Here is a 24,301-nt window from a genome sequence, read left to right on the forward strand (position 1 = left end):
AAGTCCACCACCGTACTCTATTTAGTGTTCTTTGAAATCTAAGATACTAGTTTAGCCTTCGTGCAAGGTTTCGTGAAGTAAAAATGCGAATAGACAAAGTTATGTTGAAATTCCACAAAAACGTGAAAAGCTCGTCTATGGAGAGAGTTGAGCTATTCCAAAGCTTGAAATTGGATCATTGTACTCTATTTAGTGTTCTTAGAAGTCTAACGCGCCAGTTTAGCCTTCGAGCAAGGTTTCGTGAGGTAAAGATGCAAATAGATCAAGTTATGTTGAAATTACATAAAAATGTGAAAAGCTCGTCTATGGAGAGAGTTGAGCAATTCCAGAGCTTCAAAGTGGACCGTTGTACTCTATCTAGCATCCTTAGAAGTCCAACAAGCTAGTTTAGCCATCGTGCAATGTTTCGTAAGGTAAAGATACGAATAGATGAAGTAATGTTTGAAATTCCACAAAAACGTGTCAATCTCATCTATGGAGAATGTTGAGCAATTCCAAAGCATCATAGTGGGCCCTTGTACTCTATTTAGTGTTCTTAGTAGCCTAACATGCTACTTTAGCTTTCGTGAAACGTTTCGTCAGTTAAAGATGCGAATAGATCAAGTTATGTTTGAAATGACACAAAAACGTGTAAAGCTCGCCTATCGAGAAAGTTGAGAAATTCCAAAGCGTCAAGGTGGGCCGTTTTACTCTATTTTGTGTTCTTAGAAGTTTAACTTGCTACTTGAGCTTTCGTGCAATGTTTCGTAAGTCAAAGATGCGAATAGACCAAGTCATGTTTGAAATTATACAAAAACGTGAATTGCTCGTTTATGGAGAGAGTTGAGCAATTCCAAAGCATCAAATTTGACCATTGTACTCTATTAACCGTTCTTAGAAGTCTAACATTGGACCATTGTACTCTATTTAGCGTTCTTAGAAGTGTAACACGCTAGTTTACCCTTCGTGCAAGGTTTCGTGAGGTAATGATGCGAATAGACCAAGTTATGTTGAGATTGCACAAAAACGTGAAAAGCTCGTCTATGGAGAGATTTGAGCAATTCCAAAGCTTCAAAGTGGACCGTTGTACTCTATTTAGTGTCCTAAGAAGTCTAACATGCTAGTTTAGCCTTCGTGCAATGTTTCGTCAGGTAAAGATACGAATTGATCAAGTAATGTTTGAAATTGCACAAAAACGTGAATTGCTAGTCTATGGAGAGAGTCGAGCAATTCCAAAGCATCAACTTGGACATTGTACTCTATTTAGTGTTCTTAGAAGTCTAACGTGCTAGTTTAGCCTTCGTGCAATGTTTCGTGAGATAAATATGCGAATAGAACAAGTTATGCTAAAATTGCACAAAAACGTGAAACGGTCGTCTATGGAGAGAGTTGACCAATTCCAAACCTTCAAAGTGGACCATTGTACTCTATTAACTGTTCTCAGAAGTCTAACATGCTAGTTTAGCCTTCGTGCAAGGTTTCGAAAGGTTAAGATGTGAATAGACCAAGTTTTATCAAAATTGCACAAAAAGTGAAAAGCTCGTCTATGGAGAGAGTAGAGCAATTCCAAAGCATCAAAGTGGATCGTTGTACTCTATTTTGCGTTCTTAGACGTTTAACTTGCTACTTGAACTTTTGTTCAACTTTTCATAAGTTAATGATGCGAATAGACGAAGTTATGTTTGAAATTGCACAAAAACGTGTAAAGCTCATCTATGGAGAGAGTTGAGCAATTCTAGAGCTTCAAAGTGGACCGTTGTACTCTATTTAGCATCCTTAGAAGTCTAACATGCTAGTTTAGCCATTGGGCAATGTTTCGTAAGGTAAAGATACGAATAGATCAAGTAATGTTTGAAATTGCACAAAAACGTGTAAATCTCGTCTATGGAGAATGTTGAGCAATTCCAAAGCATCAAAGTGGACCCCTGTACTCTATTTAGTGTTCTTATAAGCCTAACATGCTACTTTAGCTTTCGTGCAACGTTTCGTCAGTTAAAGATGCGAATAGGCCAAGTTATGTTTGAAATGGCACAAAAACGTGTAAAGTGTTGGTTGCTAAAACTAATTTTAGACACACAGCGGAAGCTAACTAGGATCGTATTAGCATAGGTATGAATCAAAATTTAACGAACGATGCCCTACGGCCATAGCGTGTTTTTGCCTAACATGCTTCTAAAAATTTATTTGATCTCAAATATTATTTTAACATGTTAATCGAACACGTAAGATCAAGTTTTAATATTTGTAAATAATCCTAGCATACTTCTAGTTTTATATCCTAACAATTATTAAAACAAGATCAAGCACACACAACATGGCATCAAGAAAGTTAGGGATTAACCAACCTCTTCAAAATCGAGGTCCTAAGCTTTCTTCTTTTCTTGAACGCACGAACCACCGGATTGATCTCTACCAACTTGGAATGCCTACGTCGTTTCCTTGGTATTCCCCTTAATCTACTTGCGAACGTGCAAAGCAAAGAATCACCGATTGGTGGTGAACCAAAAATCAACTATACGGCCATCACTTTTTTTTTTTAAACTCAATACTTTGTTTTTCTTTGTATTTAATAGGACACGGTTGTGCCGCAATTGTGCTGCCTAAAAATTGAGTAAATCATAGAGCACATGTTGTATTTATATAAAAATAATAGAGTCCCTATTAGGTTTAGTTTTACTAATCCAATGGGAATTAGGAAAACCAATAAAGGAGACCTTGTCAACTACTTATAATTGACGCCTCTTTTATTTCTCATTGGGCTGTCCATGTTTTTGCAATGCAAAGCATGCTTGGCCCAATACTTCAAGAATTCAAGGCTCAAATATTATTTTGATCCTTAGTCCATTCTTGACTTTAATTTTGATTATGTAAAATATTTATTTTACAATCCAAATCAAAATTTCGAGACTTATTATTTTATCATAAATACACTTACAAGAATTTTGTATATCTTAACAAAAATAATTTCATCTTAGGGTTGTCTTCGGAAATCCAAAACCCAATAAAATTATATCTATTTGTCATACAAATTCTATTCTTGTTAATATCCCAATGACCGTTGTGATATGGTGAAATTTGCCGATCTTCCTTTAATAGGACGAGAGACTAAAATGAGGCTACCAAGGGGACTCCGCAGGACATAGAAATCTAGGCTTCCAAAATATTATTCTTTACCGCCAAGCCCTATGACTAGGAATAATATTTCAATCCAATGTTCGTCTGACACTACCTGAACTATGGATGAACTCCCAGAGATGTACGATACTTACATCGAGGCTTTTCCTTATTAGAAACATGTCCCTGACCTATGAGATGTGTACGAATATATCCTCCATGCAACACCCGGTAAGTTGAAGTGAGAGTTTGTGTACTATCAAACACTCCAAAGTCCATATTTCCCCTGAGTTCTCAGTTCCCTTATATCTATCCACTAAGCGTATTAGATTGACCCGTCGATCAATCTAAATGCTAACGCTTGATCCATAAGGATCACTCTGCAGAGTTTCTGGGTAGATTAATTTGAACCTCTTAGGTGGGTGCTTACACTTCCGTATCCCGAAAGTGCATGAATGACTATTTTGTAGGTATGCTCCCACACCCTAGTGGCATACATCCAATCCATCGAGTATATTGACAATAGTGTGTGTCTCACTCATTTGTTGAATCAAAACGCACACGCTATAAGTATGAAAGTATTAACTTACTCAAGCTTAAGAGATATCGTACTCTCACAGCTATAGGATGAACAACTCCTTGATAGTACTTTTCTGGTTGTTCTTTCCTATGTAAGTCCGTCAATGTATGTTTCCTTACATACACCAGTGCACCAATCCGAGACTCCTCTCGAGTGATCAAGACAAACCACTCCCCTATTTGGAGATGTCCATGCACTACAACCTATATCAACAAAGTGCCTAACTTTGTTAATCTGGTTGTGACTAATTTATTTCGGATGTAATAGTGAATCTTGTGTCTGTCTATACTCACACATAAAGTGTATCTGAGTATCCAAGATTACTATAAATAACATCTCTAGACATTGATGGAACATTCATACATAAATGAAAAGACATCTAATACATATAATGCAATATTAAATATTCATCAATAAACCTCAGAACTGTCATACATGGTATGTTTTTAGGACATAATCTCAACATAAAGCTCTCCTATCGAGAGAGTTGAGAAATTCCAAAGCGTCAAGGTGGACCGTTGCACTCTATTTTGTGTTCTTAGAAGTTTAACTTGCTACTTGAGCTTTCATGCAACGTTTCGTAAGTCAAAGATGCGAATAGACCAAGTCATATTTGAAATTATACAAAAACGTGAATTGCTCGTCTATGGAGAGAGTTGAGCAATTCCAAAGCATCAAATTTGACCATTGTACTCTATTAACTGTTCTTATAAGTCTAACATTGGACCATTGTACTCTATTTAGTGCTGTTAGAAGTCTAACGTGCTAGTTTAGCCTTCGTGCAATGTTTCGTGAGATAAATATGCGAATAGACCAAGTTATGTTGAAATTGCACAAAAACGTGAAACGGTCGTCTATGGAGAGAGTTGACCTATTCCAAACCTTCAAAGTGGACCATTGTACTCTATTAACTGTTCTCCGAAGTATAACATGCTAGTTTAGCCTTCGTGCAAGGTTTCGTGAGGTAATGATGCGAATAGACCAAGTTATGTTGAAATTGCACAAAAACATGAAAAGCTCGTCTATGGAGAGAGTTGAGCAATTCCAAAGCTTCAAAATGGACCGTTGTACTCTATTTAGTGTCCTCAAAAGTCTAACATGCTAGTTTAGCCTTCATGCAATGTTTCGTCAGGTAAAGATACGAATTGATCAAGTAATGTTTGAAATTACACAAAAACGTGAACTGCTAGTCTATGAAGAGAGTCAAGCAATTCCAAAGCATCAACTTGGACCATTGTACTCTATTTAGTGTTGTTAGAAGTCTAACGTGCTAGCTTAGCCTTCGTGCAATGTTTCATGAGATAAATATGCGAATAGACCAAGTTATGTTGAAATTACACAAAAACGTGAAACGGTCGTCTAAAGAGAGAGTTGACCAATTCCAAACCTTCAAAGTGGACCATTTTAATCTTTTAACTGTTCTCAGAAGTCTAACATACTAGTTTAGCCTTCGTGCAAGGTTTCGAAAGGTAAAGATGCGAATACACCAAGTTATATCAAAATTGCACAAAAAGTGAAAAGCTCGTCTATGGAGAGAGTAGAGCAATTCCAAAGCATCAAAGTGGATCGTTGTACTCTATTTTACGTTCTTAGAAGTCTAACTTGCTGCTTGAAATTTCGTTCAACGTTTCGTAAGTTAAAGATGCGAATAGACGAAGTTATGTTTGAAATTGTACAAAAACGTGTAAAGCTCATCTATGGAGAGAGTTGATCAATTCCAAAGCATCAAAGTCCACCACCGTACTCTATTTAGTGTTCTTAGAAATCTAACATACTAGTTTAGCCTTCGTGCAAGGTTTCATGAAGTAAAAATGCGAGTAGACCAAGTTATGTTGAAATTCCACGAAAACTTGAAAAGCTCGTGTATGGAGAGAGTTGAGCTATTCCAAAGCTTCAAATTGGATCATTGTACTCTATTTAGTGTTCTTAGAAGTCTAACGCGCCAGTTTAGCCTTCGAGCAAGGTTTCGTGAGGTAAAGATGCGAATAGACCAAGTTATGTTGAAATTACATAAAAATGTGAAAAGCTCGTCTATGGCGAGAGTTGAGCAATTCCAAAGCTTCAAAGTGGACCGTTGTACTCTATTTAGTGTCCTCAGAAGTCTAACATGCTAGTTTAGCTTTCGTGCAATGTTTCGTCTGGTAAAGATATGAATTGATCAAGTAATGTTTGAAATTGCACAAAAACGTGAATTGCTAGTGTATGGAAAGATTCGAGCAATTCCAAAGCATCAACTTGGACCATTGTACTCTATTTAGTGTTCTTAGAAGTCTAACGTGCTAGTTTATCCTTCGTGCAATGTTTCGTGAGATAAATATGCATATAGACCAAGTTATGTTGAAATTGCACAAAAACGTGAAACGGTTGTCTATGGAGAGAGTTGACCAATTCCAAACCTTCAAAGTGGACCATTGTACTCTATTAACTGTTCTCAGAAGTGTAACATGCTAGTTTAGCCTTCGTGCAAGGTTTCGTGAGGTAATGATGTGAATAGACCAAGTTATGTTGAAATTGCACAAAAACATGAAAAGCTCATCTATTGAGAGAGTTGAGCAATTCCAAAGCTTCAAAGTGGACCGTTGTACTCTATTTAGTGTCCTGAAAAGTCTAACATGCTAGTTTAGCCTTCGTGCAATGTTTCGTCAGGTAAAGATAAGAATTGATCAAGTAATGTTTGAAATTGCACAAAAACGTGAATTGCTAGTCTATGGAGAGAGTCGAGCAGTTCCAAAGCATCAACTTGGACCATTGTACTCTATTTAGTGTTCTTAGAAGTCTAACGTGCTAGTTTAGCCTTCGTGCAATGTTTCGTGAGATAAATATGCGAATAGACCAAGTTATGTTGAAATTGCACGAAAACGTGAAACGGTCGTCTATGGAAAGAGTTGACCAATTCCAAACCTTCAAAGTGGACCATTGTACTCTATTAACTATTCTCAGAAGTCTAACATGCTAGTTTAGCCTTCGTGCAAGGTTTCGAAAGGTAAACATGCGAATAGACCAAGTTATATCAAAATTGCACAAAAAGTTAAAAACTCGTCTATGGAGAGAGTAGAAACCACACTGATTGTAAGGTTTTGGTGTTTGGCTTCAAAACACTAGTTGTATGAGTTCCGCTTGACTCGGTTGAACAAGCCATAGTGGAGAGTTTCAAATTCCCAAGGGTGACTTGGGGAGTGGAGTAGGCTTGGGTTAAGCCAAACCACTATAAATCTCTTTGCCCTCTTCACTTTACAGCAATTTCATTTTAGCATATCATAGTTGCATTGCATACTTGAAATTGGACATCTAGGGTGATAGAATCAAGCTTGTGCATACATTTGTTGAATCTGATTTTGTGCTTCATTACAACCTGTTTTGGTGTGTGATATTCATTTTTGATCATTTGACTTGATTATTGTTGTTAAGTTTGCTTTATGTGATTATCTTTGCCTACATTTACATTCAACTTATTTAAATTGCTTCCGCTTAGGATGAAACTCAATTGAAACAGAAAAAGAGGTGACTTAGTCTAAATTTGATTAAGACCACAATTCACCCCCCTCTTGTGGTGCCATCCGATCCAACAAAAGATGCGAATAGACGAAGTTATGTTTGAAATTGCACAAAAACGTGTAAAGCTCATCTATGGAGAGAGTTGAGCAATTCCAAAGCATCAAACTCCACCACCGTACCCTATTTAGTGTTCTTAGAAATCTAACATACTAGATTAGCCTTCGTGCAAGGTTTCGTGAAGTAAAAATGCGAATAGACCAAGTTATGTTGAAATTCCACAAAAACATGAAAAGCTCGTCTATGGAGAGAATTGAGCTATTCCAAAGCTTCAAATTGGACCATTGTACTCTATTTAGTGTTCTTAGAAGTCTAACATGCCAGTTTAGCCTTCGAGCAAGGTTTCGTGAGGTAAAGATGCGAATAGACCAACTTATGTTGAAATTACATAAATATGTGAAAAGCTCGTCTATGGAGAGAGTTGAGATATTCCAGAGCTTCAAAGTGGACAGTTGTACTCTATTTAGTATCCTTAGAAGTCTAACATGCTAATTTAGCCATCGTGCAATGTTTCGTAAGGTAAAGATACGAATAGATCAAGTAATGTTTGAAATTACACAAAAATGTATAAATCTCGTCTATGGAAAATGTTGAGCAATTCCAAAGCATCAAAGTGGACCCTTGTACTCTATTTAGTGTTCTTACAAGCCTAACAAGCTACTTTAGCTTTCGTGCAACGTTTCGTCAGTTAAAGATGTGAATAGCCCAAGTTATGTCTGAAATGGCTCAAAAACGTGTAAAGCTCGCCTATCGAGAGAGTTGAGAAATTCCAAAGCGTCAAGGTGGACCATTGTACTCTATTTTGTGTTCTTAGAAGTTTAACTTGCTACTTGAGCTTTCGTGCAATGTTTCGTCAGTCAAAGATGCGAATAGACTAAGTCATGTTTGAAATTATACAAAAACGTGAATTGCTCATCTATGGAGAGAGTTGAGCAATTCCAAAGCATCAAATTTGACCATTGTACTCTATTAACTGTTCTTAGAAGTCTAACATTGGACCATTGTGCTCTATTTAGTGTTCTTAGAAGTGTAACATGCTAGTTTAGCTTCGTGCAAGGTTTCGTGAGGTAATGATGCGAATAGACCAAGTTATGTTGAAATTGCACAAAAACGTGAAAAGCTCGTCTATGGAGAGAGTTGAGCAATTCCAAAGCTTCAAAGTGGACCGTTGTACTCTATTTGGTGTCATTAGAAGTCTAACATGCTAGTTTAGCCTTCGTGCAATGTTTCATCTGGTAAAGATACGAATTGATCAAGTAATGTTTGAAATTGCACAAAAACATGAATTGCTAGTCTATGGAGAGAGTCGAGCAATTTCAAAGCATCAACTTGGACCATTGTACTCTATTTTGTGTTCTTAGAAGTCTAACGTGCTAGTTTAGCCTTCGTGCGATGTTTCGTGAGATAAATATGCGAATAGACCAAGTTATGTTAAAATTGAACAAAAACGTGAAAAGGTCATCTACGGAGAGAGTTGACCAATTCGAAACCTTAAAAGTGGACCGTTGTGCTCTATTTAGTGTCCTTAGAAGTCTAACATACTAGTTTAGCCTTCGTGCAATGTTTCGTCAGGTAAATATACGAATTGATCAAGTAATTATTGAAATTGCACAAAAAGTGAATTGCTAGTCTATGGAGAGAGTCGAGCAATTCCAAAGCATCAACTTGGACCATTGTACTCTATTTAGTGTTCTTAGAAGTCTAACGTGCTAGTTTAGCCTTCGTGCAATGTTTCATGAGATAAATATGCCAATAGACCAAGTTATGATGAAATTGCACAAAAATGTGAAACGGTCGTCTATGGAGAGAGTTGACCAATTCCAAACCTTCAAAGTGGACCATTGTACTCTATTAACTGTTCGAAAAAGTCTAACATGCTAGTTTAGCCTTCGTGCAAGGTTTTGAAAGGTAAAGATGTGAATATACCAAGAAATATCAAAATTGCACAAAAAGTGAAAAGCTCGTCTATGGTGAGAGTAGAGCAATTCCAAAGCATCAAAGTGGATCGTTGTACTCTATTTTGCGTTCTTAGAAGTCTAACTTGCTACTTGAGCTTTCGTTCAACGTTTCGTAAGTTAAAGATGTGAACAGACGAAGTTATGTTTGAAATTGCACAAAAACGTGTAAAGCTCATCTATGGAGAGAGTTGAGCAATTCCAAAGCATCAAAGTCCACCACTGTACTCTATTTAATGTTCTTAGAAATCTAACATACTAGTTCAGCCTTCGTGAAGTAAAAATGTGAATAGACCAAGTTATGTTGAAATTTCACAAAAACGTGAAAAGCTCATCTATGGAGAGAGTTGAGCTATTCCAAAGCTTCAAATTGGGTCATTCTACTCTATTTAGTGTTCTTAGAAGTCTAACACGCCAGTTTAGCCTTCGAGCAAGGTTTTGTGAGGTAAAGATGCGAATAGACCAACTTATGTTGAAATTAAATAAAAATGTGAAAAGCTCGTCTATGGAGAGAGTTGAGCAATTCCAGAGCTTCAAAGTGGACCGTTGTACTCTATTTAGTATCCTTAGAAGTCTAACATGCTAGTGTAGCCATCGTGCAATGTTTCGTAAGGTAAAGATACGAATAGATCAAGTACTGTTTGAAATTGCACAAAAACGTGTAAATCCCGTCTATGGAAAATGTTGAGCAATTCCAAAGCATCAAAATGGACCCTTGTACTCTATTTAGTGTTCTTAGAAGCCTAACATGCTACTTTAGCTTTCGTGCAATGTTTCGTCAGTTAAAGATGCGAATAGACCAAGTTATGTTTGAAATGGCTCAAAAATGTGTAAAGCTCTCCTATCGAGAGAGTTGAGAAATTCCAAAGCGTCAAGGTAGACCGTTGTACTCTATTTTGTGTTCTTAGAAGTTTAACTTGCTACTTGAGCTTTCTGCTACGTTTCGTATGTCAAAGATACGAATAGACCAAGTCATGTTTGAGCAATTCCAAAGCATCAAATTTGACCATTGTACTCTATTAACTGTTCTTAGAAGTCTAACATTGGACCATTGTACTCTATTTAGTGTTCTTAGAAATGGAACATGCTAGTTTAGCCTTCGTGCAAGGTTTTGTGAGGTAATCATGCGAATAGACCAAGTTATGTTGAAATTGCACAAAAACGTGAACAGCTCATCTCTGGAGAGAGTTGAGAAATTCCAAAGCTTCAAAGTGGACCGTTGTAGTCTATTTAGTGTCCTTAGAAGTCCAACATGCTAGTTTAGCCTTCGTGCAATGTTTCGTAAGGTAAAGATACGAATTGATCAAGTAATGTTTGAAATTGCACAAAAATGTGAATTGCTAGTCTATGGAGAGAGTCGAGCAAGTCCAAAGCATCAACTTGGACCATTGTACTCTATTTAGTGTTCTTAGAAGTCTAGTTTAGCCTTCGTGCAATGTTTCGTGAGGTAAAGATACGAATAGATCAAGTAATGTTTGAAATTGAACAAAAATATGTAAATCTCGTGTGTGGAGAGTGTTGAGCTACTCCAAAGCATCAAAGTGGACCGTTGTACTCTAGTTAGTGTTTTTAGAACTTTAACTTGCTAGTTTAGCTTTCGTGCAATGTTTAATAAGTTAAAGATGCGAATAGACCAAGTTATGTTTGAAATTTGACAAAAACCTGAATTGCTCGTCTATGGAGAGATTTGAGCAATTCCAAAGCATCAAGTTGGACCATTGTACTCTATTTAATGTTCTTAGAAGTCTAACATGCTAGTTTAGCCTTTGGGCAAGGTTTTTCGAGGTAAAGATGTGAATAGACCAAGTTATGTTGAAATTGCACAAAAACGTGAAAAGCTCGTCTATGGAGAGTGTTGAGCAATTCCAAAGCGTCAAAGTGGACCGATGTACTCTATTCAGTGTTCTTAGAAGTCTAACTTGTAAGTTTAGGTTTTGTGCAACGTTTCGCAAGTTAAAGGTGTGAATAGACCAAGTTATGTTTGAAATTGCACAAAAACTTGTAAAGCTCGTCGATTGAGAGAGTTGAGCAATTCCAAAGCATCAAAGTGGACTGTTGTACTCTATTTTGTGTTATTAGAAGTCTAAGTTGCTAGTTTAGCTTTCGTGCAATGTTTAATAAGCTAACGATGCGAATAGACCAAGTTATGTTTGAAATTGCTCAAAAACGGAAATGCTCGTGTATGGAGAGAGTTGAGCAATTACAAAACATCAAATTCGACCATTGTACTCTGTTTAGTGTTCTTAGAAGTCTAACATGTTAGTTAAGCCTTCGTGCAAGGTTTCGTGAGGTAAAGATGCAAATAGACCAACTTATGTTGAAATTACACAAAAACGTGAAAAACTCGTCTATGGAGAGAGTTGACCAATTCCAAACCTTCAAAGTGGACCGTTGTACTATATTTAGTGTCCTTAGAAGTCCAACATGCTAGTTAAGCCTTCGTACAATGTTTCGTAAGCTAAAGATATGAATCGAACAAGTAATGTTTGAAATAAACAGAAACGTGAATTGTTCATCTATGGAGAGAATTAAGCAATTCCAAAGAATCAAATTAGACCATTGTACTCTATTTAGTGTTCTTAGAAGTCTAAAATGCTAGTTTAGCCTTCGTGCAAGGTTTTGCGAGGTAAAGATGCGAATAGACCTAGTTATGTTGAAATTGCACAAAAACTTGAACAGCTCGTCCATAGAGAGAGCTGAGCAATTGCAAAGCTTCAAAGTAGACCGTTGTACTCTATTTAGTGTCCTTAGAAGTCTAACATGCTAGTCTAGCCTTCATGCAATGTTTCGTAAGTTAAAGATATGAATAGATCAAGTAATGTTTAAAATTACATAAAAACGTGTAAATCTCATCTACGGAGAGTGTTGAGCAATTCCAAAGCGTCAAAGTTGACTGTTGTACTCTATTTAGCGTTCTTAGAAGTCTAACATGCTAGTTTAGCCTTCGTGCAATGTTTCGTAAGGTAAAGATGCTAATAGACCAAGTTACGTTTGAAATGATGCAAAAAGGTGTAAGGCTCGTCTATCGAGAGAGTTTGAGCAATTTCAAAGCATCAAAGTGGACCGTTGTGCTCTATTTTGTGTTATTCGAAATCTAAGTTGCTAGTTTTGCTTTCGTGCAATGTTTCATAAGGTAAAGATCCGAATAGACCAAGTCATGTTTGAAATTGCATAAAAACGTGTAAAGCTCTTTTATGGAGAGAGTTGAGCAATTCCAAAGCATCAAAGTGGACCATTGTACTCTATTTAGTGTTCTTAGAAGTCTAACATGCTAGTTTAGCCTTGGTGCAATGTTTCGTAAGGTAAAGATACGAATAGATCAAGTAATATTTGAAATTACACAAAAACATGTAAATCTTGGCAATGGAGAGTGTTGATCAATTCCAAAGCATCAAAGTGGACCGTTGTACTCTATTTAGTGTTCTTAGAAGTCTAACTTTCTAGTTTAGTTTTCGTGCAGCATTTCGTAAGTTAAAGATGCGAACAGACCAAGTTATGTTCGAAATTGCACAAAAACTTGTAAAGCTCGTCTATGGAGAGAGTTGAGCAATTCCAAATCATCAACGTCGACCGTTGAACTCTATTTAGTGTTGTTAGAAGTCTAACTTGCTACTCTAGCTTTCGTGCAACGTTTCGTCAGTTAAAGATGCGAATAGACCAAGTTATGTTTGAAATGCCCTAGAAACGTGTAAAGCTCATCTATCGAGAGAGTTGAGCAATTCCAAAGCATCAAAGTGGACCTTTGTATTCTATTTTGCATTATTAGAAGTCTAAGTTGCTAGTTTAGCTTTCGTGCAATGTTTAATAAGTTAAAGATGCGAATAGACCAAGTTATGTTTGAAATTACACCAAAACGTGAATTGCTCATCTCTGGAGAGAGTTGAGCAATTCCAAAGCATCAAATTGGACCATTGTACTCCGTCTAGTATTCTTAGAAGTCTAACATGCTAGTTTAGCCTTCGGGCAAGGTATCGTGAGGTGAAGATGCGAATAGACTAAGTTATGTTAAAATTGCACAAGAACGTGAAAAGCTCTTCTATGGAGAGAGTTGAGCGATTTCAAAGCTTTAAAGTGGACCGTTGTACTCTATTTAGTGTCCTTAGAAGTCTAACTTGATAGTTTAGCCTTCGTGGAATGTTTCGTAAGATAAAGATACGAATAGATCAAGTGATGCTTCAAATTGCACAAAAACATGTAAATCTCGTCTATGGAGAGTGTTGAGCAATTCCAAAGCATCAAAGTGGACCGTTGAATTCTATTTTGTGTTATTAGAAGTCTAACAAGCTAGTTTAGCTTTCGTGCAACGTTTCGTAAGCTAAAGATGCGAATAGACCAAGTTTTGTTTGAAATTACACAAAAACGTGAATTGTTCGTCTATGGAGACAGTCGAGCAATTACAAAACATCAAATTGGACCATTGTACTCTATTTAGTGTTCTTAGAAGTCTAACATGCTAGTTTGGCCTTCGTGAAAGATTTCACGAGGTAAAGATGCGAATAGACCAAGTTATGCTGAAATTGCACAAAAACGTTAAAAGCTCGTCTATGGAGAGAGTTGAGCAATTCTAAAGTTTCAAAGTGTACGGTTGTACTCTATTTAGTGTCCTTAGAAGTCTAACATGCTAGTTTAGCCTTCGTGCAATGTTTCGTAAGGTTAAGATATGAATAGATCATGTAATGTTTGAAATTGCACAAAAACATGTAAATCTCATCTATGGAGAGTGTTGAGAAATTCCAAAGCATCAAAGTGGACCATTGTACTTTATTTGGTGTTCTTAGAAGTCTAACATGCGAGTTTTGCCTTCGGGCAAGGTTTCATGAGGTAAAGATACGAATAGACCAAGTGATGTTGAAATCGGACAAAAACGTGAAAAGCTCGTCTATGGAGAGAGTTGAGCAATTCCAAAGCTTCAAAGTGGACCGTTGTACTCTATTTAGTGTTCTTAGAAGGCTAACATGGTAGTTTAGCCTTCGTGCAATGTTTCATAAGGTAAAGATGCGAATAGACCAAGTTATGTTAGAAATGGCGTAAAAACGTGTAAAGCTCGTCTATCGAGAGAGTTTGAGCAATTCCAAAGCATCAAAGTGGACCTTTGTGCTCTATTTTGTGTTATTAGAAGTATAAGTCGCTAGTTTAGCTTTCATGCAACGTTATGTAATTTAAAGATGCGAATAGAACAAGTAATGTTTGAAATTGGACAAAAACTTGGAAAGCTCGTCTATGGAGAGAGTTAAGCAATTCCAAAGCATCTAAGTGGACCATTGTACTCTATTTTGTGTTATTAGAAGTCTAAGTTGCCCGTTTAGATTTTGTGCAACGTTTCGTAAGGTAAAGATGCGAATAGACAAGTCATGTTTGAAATTTCATAAAAACGTGTAAAGCTCATCCATCGAGGGAGTTGAGCAATTCCAAAGCATCAAAGTGGACGATTGTGCTCTATTTTGTGTTATTAGAAGTCTAAGTTGCTAGTTTAGATTTCGTGCAACGTTTCTTAAGGTAAAGTTGCGAACAGATCAAGCAATGTTTGAAATTGCATAAAAACGTGTAAATCTCATCTATCGAGAGAGTTGACCAATTCCAAAGCATCATAGTGGACCGTTGTACTATATTTTGCGTTATTAGAAGTCTAAGTTGCTAGTTTAGCTTTCGTGCAACGTTTCATATGTTAAAGATGTGAATAGACCAAGTTATGTTTGAAATTGCACAAAAACGTGAATTGCTCGTCTATGGAGAGAGTTGAGCAATTCCAAAGCATCAAATTGGACCATTGTACTCCATTTAGTGTTCTTAGAAGTCTAACATGCTAGTTTAGCCTTCGGGCAAGGTTTCGTGAGGTAAAGATGTGAATAGGCCAAGTTATGTTGAAATTTGACAAAAACGTGAAAAGCTCGTCCATGGAGAGAGTTCGGCAATTCCAAAGATTCAAGGTGGACCGTTGTACTCTATTTAGTGTCCTTAGAAGTCTAACATGCTAGTTTAGCCTTTGTGCATTGTTTCGTAAGGTAAAGATGCAAATAAACCAAGTTAGGTTTGAAATGGCATAAAAACGTGTAAAGCTCATCTATCGGGAGAGTTGAGCAATTCCAAAGCATCGAAGTGGACCGTTGTAGTCTGTTTTGTGTTATTAGAAGTCTAAGTTGCTAGTTTAGCTTTCGTGCAATGTTTCGTAAGCTAAAGATGCGAATGGACCGAGTCATGTTTCAAATGCATAAAAACGTGTAAAGCTCATCTATGGAGAGAGTTGAGCAATTCCAAAGGAAGTCTAACATGCTAGTTTAGCGTTCGTGCAATGTTTCGTAAAGTAAAGATCCGAATAGATCAAGTAATGTTTGAAATTGCACAAAAACTTGGAAAGCTCGTCTATGGAGAGAGCTGAGCAATTCCAAAGCATCAAAGTGGACCGTTGTACTCTATTTTGTGTTTTGAGAAGTCTAACTTGCTACTCTAGCTTTCGTGCAACGTTTCGTCAGTTAAAGATGCAAATAGACCAAGTTATGTTTGAAATGGCTCGAAAAAGTGTAAAGCTCATCTATCGAGAGAGTTGACCAATTCCAAAGACTCAAAGTGGACCATTGTACTATATTTTGTGCTATTAGAAGTCTAAGTTGCTAGTTTAGCTTTCGTGCAATGTTTCGTAAGCTAAAGATGCGAATGGACCGAGTCATGTTTCAAATGCATAAAAACGTGTAAAGCTCATCTATGGAGAGAGTTGAGCAATTCCAAAGGAAGTCTAACATGCTAGTTTAGCGTTCGTGCAATGTTTCGTAAAGTAAAGATCCGAATAGATCAAGTAATGTTTGAAATTGCACAAAAACTTGGAAAGCTCGGCTATGGAGAGAGTTGAGCAATTCCAAAGCATCAAAGTGGACCGTTGTACTCTATTTTGTGTTTTGAGAAGTCTAACTTGCTACTCTAGCTTTCGTGCAACGTTTCGTCAGTTAAAGATGCAAATAGACCAAGTTATGTTTGAAATGGCTCGAAAACGTGTAAAGCTCATCTATCGAGAGAGTTGACCAATTCCAAAGACTCAAAGTGGACCATTGTACTATATTTTGTGCTATTAGAAGTCTAAGTTGCTAGTTTAGCTTTCGTGCAACATTTCATAAGTTAAAGATGTGAATAGACCAAGTAACATTTGAAATTGCACAAAAACGTGAATTGCTCGTCTATGGAGAGAGTTGAGCAATTCCAAAGCATCAATTTGGACCATTGTACTCCATTTAGTGTTCTTAGATGTCTAACATGCTAGTTTAGCCTTCGGGCAAGGTTTCGTGAGGAAAACATGCGAATAGACCAAGTTATGTTTAAACTGCACAAAAACCTAAAATGCTCGTCTATGGAGAGAGCTGAGCAATTCCAAAGCATCAAAGTGGACCGTTGTACTCTATTTAGTGTTTTGAGAAGTCTAACTTGCTGCTCTAGCTATCGTGCAACGTTTTGTTAGTTAAAGATGCGAATAGAACAAGTTATGTTTGAAATGACACAAAAAGTGTAAAGCTCATCTATCGAGAGAGTTGACCAATTCCAAAGCATCAAAGTGGACCGTTGTACTATATTTTGTGTTATTAGATGTCTAAGTTGCCACTCTAGCTTTCGTGCAACGTTTCATAAGTTAAAGATGTGAATAGACCAAGTTATGTTTGAAATTGCACAAAAACGTGAAATGCTCATCTATGGAGAAAGCTGAGCAATTCCAAAGCATCAAAGTGGACCGTTGTACTCTATTTAGTGTTCTTAGAAGTCCAACTTGCTACTCTAGCTATCGTGCAATGTTTTGTCAGTTAAAGATGGGAATAGACCAAGTTATGTTTGAAATGGCACAAAAAGGGTAAAGCTTATCTATCGAGAGAGTTGACCAATTCCAAAGCATCAAAGTGGACCGTTGTACTATATTTTGTGTTATTAGAAGTCTAAGTTGCTACTCTAGCTTTTGTGCAATGTTTCATAAGTTAAAGATGTGAATAGACCAAGTTATGTTTGAAATTGCACAAAAACGTGAAATGCTCGTCTATGGAGAAAGCTGAGCAATTCCAAAGCATCAAAGTGGACCGTTGTACTCTATTTAGTGTTCTTAGAAGTCTAACTTGCTACTCTAGCTTTCGTGCAACGTTTCGTTAGTTAAAGATGCGAATAGACCAAGTTATGTTTGAAATTGCACAAAAACATGGAAAGCTCATCTATGGAGAGAGCTGAGCAATTCCAAAGCATCAAAGTGGACCGTTGTACTATATTTTGTGTTATTAGAAGTCTAAGTTGCTACTCTAGCTTTTGTTGGTTGCTAAAACTAATTTTAGACACACAGCGGAAGCTAACTAGGATCGTTTTAGCATAGGTATAAATCAAAATTTAACGAACGATGCCCTACGGCCATAGCGTGTTTTTGCCTAACATGCTTCTAAAAATTTATTTGATCTCAAATATTATTTTAACATGTTAATCGAACACGTAAGATCAAGTTTTAATATTTGTAAATAATCCTAGCATACTTCTAGTTTTATATCCTAACAATTATTAAAACAAGATCAAGCACACACAACATGGCATCAAGAAAGTTAGGGATTAACCAACCTCTTCAAAATCGAGGTCCTAAGCTTTCTTCTTTTCTTGAACGCACGAACCACCGGCTTGATCTCTACCAACTTGGAATGCCTACGTCGTTTCCTTGGTATTCCCCTTAATCTCCTTGTGAACGTGCAAAGCAAAGAATCACCGATTGGTGGTCAACCAAAAATCAACTATACGGCCATCACTTTTTTTAAACTCAATACTTTGTTTTTCTTTGTATTTAATAGGACACGGTTGTGCCGCAATTGTGCTGCCTAAGAATTTAGTAAATCGTAGAGCACATGTTGTATTTATATAAAAATAATAGAGTCCCTATTAGGTTTAGTTTTACTAATCCAATGGGAATTAGGAAAACCAATAAAGTAGACCTTGTCAACTACTTATAATTGACGCCTCTTTTATTTCTCATTGGGCTGTCCATGTTTTTGCAATGCAAAGCATGCTTGGCCCAATACTTCAAGAATTCAAGGCTCAAATATTATTTTGATCCTTAGTCCATTCTTGACTTTAATTTTGATTATGTAAAATATTTATTTTACAATCCAAATCAAAATTTCGAGACTTATTATTTTATCATAAATACACTTACAAGAATTTTGTATATCTTAACAAAAATAATTTCATCTTAGGGTTATCTTTGGAAATCCAAAACCCAATAAAATTATATCTATTTGTCATACAAATTCTATTCTTGTAAATATCCCAATGACCGTTGTGATATGGTGAAATTTGCCGATCTTCCTTTAATAGGACGAGAGACTAAAATGAGGCTACCAAGGGGACTCTGCAGGACATACAAATCTAGGCTCCCAAAATATTATTCTTTACCGCCAAGCCCTATGACTAGGAATAATATTTCAATCCAATGTTCGTCTGACACTACCTGAACTATGGATGAACTCCCAGAGATGTACAATACTTACATCGAGGCTTTTCCTTATTAGAAACCTATCCCTGACCTGTGAGATGTGTACGAATATATCCTCCATGCAACACCCGGTAAGTTGAAGTGAGAGTTTGTGTACTATCAAACACTCCAAAGTCCATATTTCCCCTGAGTTCTCAGTTCCCTTATATCTATCCACTAAGCGTATTAGATTGACCCGTCGATCAATCTAAATGCTAACGCTTGATCCATAAGGATCACTTTACAGAGTTTCTGGGTAGATTAATTTGAACCTCTCAGGTGGGTGCTTACACTTCCGTATCCCGAAAGTACATGAATGACTATTTTGTAGGTATGCTCCCACAAACTAGTGGCATACATCCAATCCATCGAGTATATTGACAATAGTGTGTGTCTCACTCATTGATGAATCAAAACGCACACGCTATAAGTATGAAAGTATTGACTTACTCAAGCTTAAGAGATATCGTACTCTCACAGCTATAGGATGAACAACTCATTGATAGTACTTTTCTAGTTGTTCTTTCCTATGTAAGTCTGTCAATGTATGTTTCCTTACATACACCAGTGCACCAATCCGAGACTCCTCTCGAGTGATCAAGACAAACCACTCCCCTATTTGGAGATGTCCATGCACTACAACCTATATCAACAAAGTGCCTAACTTTGTTAATCTGGTTGTGACTAATTTATTTCGGATGTAATAGTGAATCTTGTGTCTGTCTATATTCACACATAAAGTGTATCTGAGTATCCAAGATTACTATAAATAACATCTCTAGACATTGATGGAACATTCATACATAAATGAAAAGACATCTAATACACATAATGCAATATTAAATATTCATCAATAAACCTCAGAACTGTCATACATGGTATGTTTTTAGGACATAATCCCAACATAAAGCTCGCCTATCGAGAGAGTTGAGAAATTCCAAAGCATCAAGGTGGACCGTTGTACTCTATTTTGTGTTCTTAGAAGTTTAACTTGCTACTTGAGCTTTCGTGCAACGTTTCGTAAGTCAAAGATGCGAATAGACCAAGTCATGTTTGAAATTATACAAACATGTGTAACCACGTAACCGGACGTGGACCTTCTAGAGTCCTTGTCTTCTTGGAAAACCGAATCAGTATAACCCACTGGAACGATCTCATCACTACGGCAAACAAGCATATAATCTTTCGTTCTCCGAAGATACTTGAATATATGTTTGACCGCCGTCCAGTGATGCAAACCAGGGTTAGATTGATTACTACTAACCAATCCCACTGCATAGCAGATGTCTGGCCTAGTACAAAGCATAGCGTACATGAGACTGCCAACTACGGAAGCATATGGCACCTTACTCATTTCACGCTTCTCTTCTTCCGTCTTAGGAAAGTTGTCCTTCGAAAGAGGTACTCCATGTCTAAAAGGTAAAAGACCTTTCTTGGAGTCATGCAATGTGTACTTGACTAGAATCTTCTCTATGTATGTGGCTTGGGAGAGAGCTAATGTTCTAGTTCCGCGATCTCACATAAGCTTGATGCCTAGAACATAGCTTGCTTCTCATAGGTCTTTCATGTTAAACTGATTGGATAACCATATCTTGACCGCTGATAAAGTTGCAGTATCATTTCTGATGAGCAATATGTCATCAACGTAGAGAATTAAGAACACAATTTTCCCGCCGTCCAATCTCTTGTATACACACGGTTCATCAGGGTTTTGATCAAATCCGTAGGATTTAATCGTCTGATCGAATCGAATGTTCCTAGATCTAGATGCTTGCTTAAGTCCATAAATGGACTTCTTAAGCTTGCAAACCATATTTTGCTGACTTTCAGCAACGAATCCGATGGGTTGCATCATATAAATGCTTTCGTCTAGATGGCCATTGAGGAAAGCCGTCTTGACATCCATATGCCATATCTCATAATCAAAATGAGCTGATATGGCGAGAAGTATTCTGATGGACTTAAGCATGGCTACAGGTGAGAAAGTCTCCTCATAGTCTATACCCTCTTTCTGAGTATAGCCCTTCGCCACCAACCTTGCTTTAAAGGTTTCAACCTTTCCATCTACTCCTCTTTTCCTTTTGTAGACCCATTTGCACCCTATGGGTTTTATTCCGTCGGGTATGTCTACAAGATCCCACACTTCATTAGAATACATAGACTCTAATTCAGATTCCATCGCTTTGAGCCAATGATCTGCATCAGCATCAGAAACTGCTTCTTCATAACTAGTGGGATCTGGTTCAAGTTCGTCAGACACTGCCAAAACTGACTCTCCAAAGTACATGAACCTTTCAGGAGGTCGTGAGACCCTCCCACTACGACGAAGCTCTGGTGTTGCATCCAAAATTGTTTCGGTTATTTGTTCATTCTCAACATTTTCTGTTGGACCGGAAGTTGAACCATCAAGATTTTGTTCTTCAAGGATTAGCTTCCTTGGTTCACTGCTGTTGATACAATCCTCTTCTAAGAATCTAGCATTCGTGCTAATGAATACTTTTTGACTATCAGGATTGTAAAAATAGCCACCACGAGTCCCTTTAGGAAATCCAACCCAATAGCACAACACAGATCTTGGTCCAAATTTAGTTGTCTTATCTGCCAGTACAAAAGCCGAACATCCCCAAACTTTTAGATTTCTAGGATCAGACTTGCGTCCAGTCCACATCTCATGAGGTGTCTTTGATACTGACTTAGATGGTCCTAAATTCAAGATGTGCATGGCAGTTTCTAGGGCATATCCCCAAAAAGATTCAGGAAGAGTAGCATGACACATCATGCATCTTACCATATCCAGTAGAGTTCTGTTTCTCCTTTCTGCTACCCCATTTTGTTGAGGTGTTCTAGGTGCAGAAAGCTGAGTAACAATGCCATTATCCGTGAGATACTGTTTATACTCATCTAGCATGTATTCGCCACCACGGTCAGACCGTATAGCTTTGATGCGTTTATCCAATTGGTTCTCCGCAAAAGCCTTAAACTCTTTGAACTTGTCAAAAGCCTCAGACTTGCGACGCATTAGATAAATGCATCCATACCTAGAGTAATCATCAGTAAAAGTAATGAAGTACTCAAAACCTCCTCGGGCTTGTACCGTCATCGGTCCACATACGTCTGTATGCACCAACTCAAGCAAATCATTAGCCCTAAGGCCTTTGAACTTGAACGACCTCTTAGTCATTTTACCTTCTAAACAAGACCTACATTGTGGCATACTGTTCATATCTAATGGGCCGAGTGACCCATCATGAACTAGCCTATTGATTCTTGTTTGGTTAATATGGCCAAGTCGTAAGTGCCAAAGGGTTTCCTCATTGGATGTGGCCTTTCTCTTTCTAGATTCAGCATGCATAATATCACAATTATTACCAGAGTAGGAATTTGGATGTAAATAAAACAAATTTCCATTCATAGTTCCAGAGCATATTTCCTTTCCATATCTACTAATTGTAACATTAGAAGGAAAGATAAATGATACCCTTCTGACATTAAACTTGAAACTGAAATTAAATTTCGTCTAATATCCGGAACATAAAGGCAATCATTCAATGTTAAAATCTTATTACATCCAAAATATAAATTAACTATTCCTACTTTAGTAGCTTCTACTATGACTCCTGAAGCAGTCCTCAAAGTGATTTCTCCTTTATTAAGTTTCCTGGTTTCCTGAAACCCCTGCAATGAATTGCACACATGATTAGTGGCTCCAGAGTCTACAATGCAGGATACAGTAGAATCAACCACTAAACAAGTCTCAATAAATAGAATATTACCCTCAATATGCTTCTTTGCTAGAAGCTTTGGGCAATCACTTTTCCAGTGCCCTTTCTGGTTGCAATGAAAGCATTTGCCTTTCCCCTTCACAACCTTGCCCTTTTTCTTTATCTTTGGGCCTTTGGCAGCAGTGGCTTGCTTCTTCTTATTCTTAGGCTTTTTGGGCCCAGAATTAGAAACTTTAACAAAATGGACTTGCTTTTCCTTTCCCATTATCTGCTCAGCGGATTGAAGTTCCTTCATAAGCATTGGAAGAGACATCTTCATCTTGTTCATGTTGAAGTTCAACTTGAACTGGGAGAATGAGCTTGACAAGGTCTCCAAGACCATATCCACCTGCGTTTGTCCATCGATTTCAGCACCAAGATCCAAGGATTCATGGAGGTACTCCATGACCTTGAGCATATGCTCTCTCACGGGAGTACCCTCGGCCTGCTTGGCGTTCATCAACTTCTTTATCGCTTGCTGCCTTGCAGGACGAGTGGTTTGTTGGAACATTTCCTGCAGACTGAAGATCATGTCTCCAGCTGTCTGCATGCTCTCATGTTGTTTCTGTAAGACTGGCGATAAAGACGCTAAGATATAGCACTTGGCCATGTCATTGGCATTGATCCATTTTTGCCGAGCCAATCTGTCCTCATCTGTTGGGTCAGGGCCCAACTCAGGACAATCCTCGATCAGAACATACTTGTACCCACCTGAGGTGAGCACTATGTCCAAGTTTCGTTTCCAGTCAACATAATTCGGTGCAGATAGTTTGTTTTCATTCAATATGGAAATAAGTGGAGAAAACGACATCTGAAATTTAGAACATTTAAAATGCATCAGATGAATGCTCCAATTATTTAATCTTTTTACATATCTACTAAGTAATAAAAACCCAAACATTTACTAAGTAAATAAAATGTAATAGCGTATCAACCAACAACAATTGCTGCCCTAGTTGACCCAAGTCTAACTCAGTCAAATAAATTCAAGCGTCTAGCCTTTTGGGCCTCTTGAATTTCTTGATCGCTATTTATTTGGCTCCTTTGTAGGTTGAGTGTAAACCAAGGTTTAACTTACTGGAACTTGCTCATGTGAAAACTCCATCCCAGAGGGGGGTTGCGCGTGCAACACGAGTAAGCTTTCATACAAGCGTGCATAAGTTATCAGCTTTCAATTCTACTATTGCAACTAATGGATACTCCATCCCAGAGGGGGGTTGCGCATGCAACACGAGTAAGTACCCATCTACAAATAAGAATCAAAATTTCCACTTGAAATCCTCCCACTAGACCTGGCATATAAACTCCATCCCAGAGGGGGGTTGCGCATGCAACACGAGTAAGTTTATATACCCTAGTGAGGATTAACCTTTGGGAAGCCGTGGGTCATGTCATTAGATATAACCCTCTCCCACTCAATAATTTATTATTAGGGTTTTTCTGGTTGAAGATTACCTTAGATCCTAGTGGCTCGAATCAACCTTTAATCGTTAACCAATTATGTAATTCCACGTGATTAAACTCATAATTATTCCCAATAGTTAATTAGGTGATTAACCTAAATCTTTAATCTATTAAATTATGCCACGAAAGTTCATCTAATCATGTAATTACATGTAGCTTATTAGATGTCGAAAGGTGATTCCTAATAAGCCCGGTGCCAAGGCTTGTCTATATGCCAATTTAATCATACATCCATTCACATAAGTAAAAGCATAATTGAATAAAGCAAAATAAACAAACATAATAAACACATATGATACTATATCTAAGCTGGTCTTCATGATGTCCAACATGCAGATATCCATCTCCAATCGTGACTCGAAGACTAGGGAGAAACCCTAGCCGTGGGCCGTGAGTCTGCTTCACTTTCGGGAATTTTCTTTGT

The 24,301-nt window shown here is 37.5% G+C and overlaps 1 protein-coding gene across 1 annotated transcript in view; it reads right to left on the reverse strand.

Moving 5' to 3' along the window:
- The window catches only part of LOC119985521, a 42,511-nt gene extending 19,488 nt beyond the window's left edge, over positions 1-23,023 (reverse strand). Inside the window, exons 1-8 of the mRNA XM_038829810.1 lie at positions 22,566-23,023; positions 21,627-21,690; positions 21,477-21,539; positions 21,304-21,355; positions 21,098-21,190; positions 20,784-20,983; positions 20,428-20,546; positions 19,722-20,154 (exon numbers count right to left, since the gene is read on the reverse strand). Of these exons, the coding sequence (XP_038685738.1) occupies positions 19,722-20,154; positions 20,428-20,546; positions 20,784-20,983; positions 21,098-21,190; positions 21,304-21,355; positions 21,477-21,539; positions 21,627-21,690; positions 22,566-23,023 (1,482 nt within the window). The remainder of the gene's footprint in view (positions 1-19,721; positions 20,155-20,427; positions 20,547-20,783; positions 20,984-21,097; positions 21,191-21,303; positions 21,356-21,476; positions 21,540-21,626; positions 21,691-22,565) is intronic.
- Between the last annotated feature and the right edge of the window lie 1,278 nt (positions 23,024-24,301).

This window comes from Tripterygium wilfordii, chromosome 19 (assembly GCF_013401445.1).
Source record: "Tripterygium wilfordii isolate XIE 37 chromosome 19, ASM1340144v1, whole genome shotgun sequence".
In the NCBI taxonomy this organism is placed as follows: domain Eukaryota; kingdom Viridiplantae; phylum Streptophyta; class Magnoliopsida; order Celastrales; family Celastraceae; genus Tripterygium; species Tripterygium wilfordii.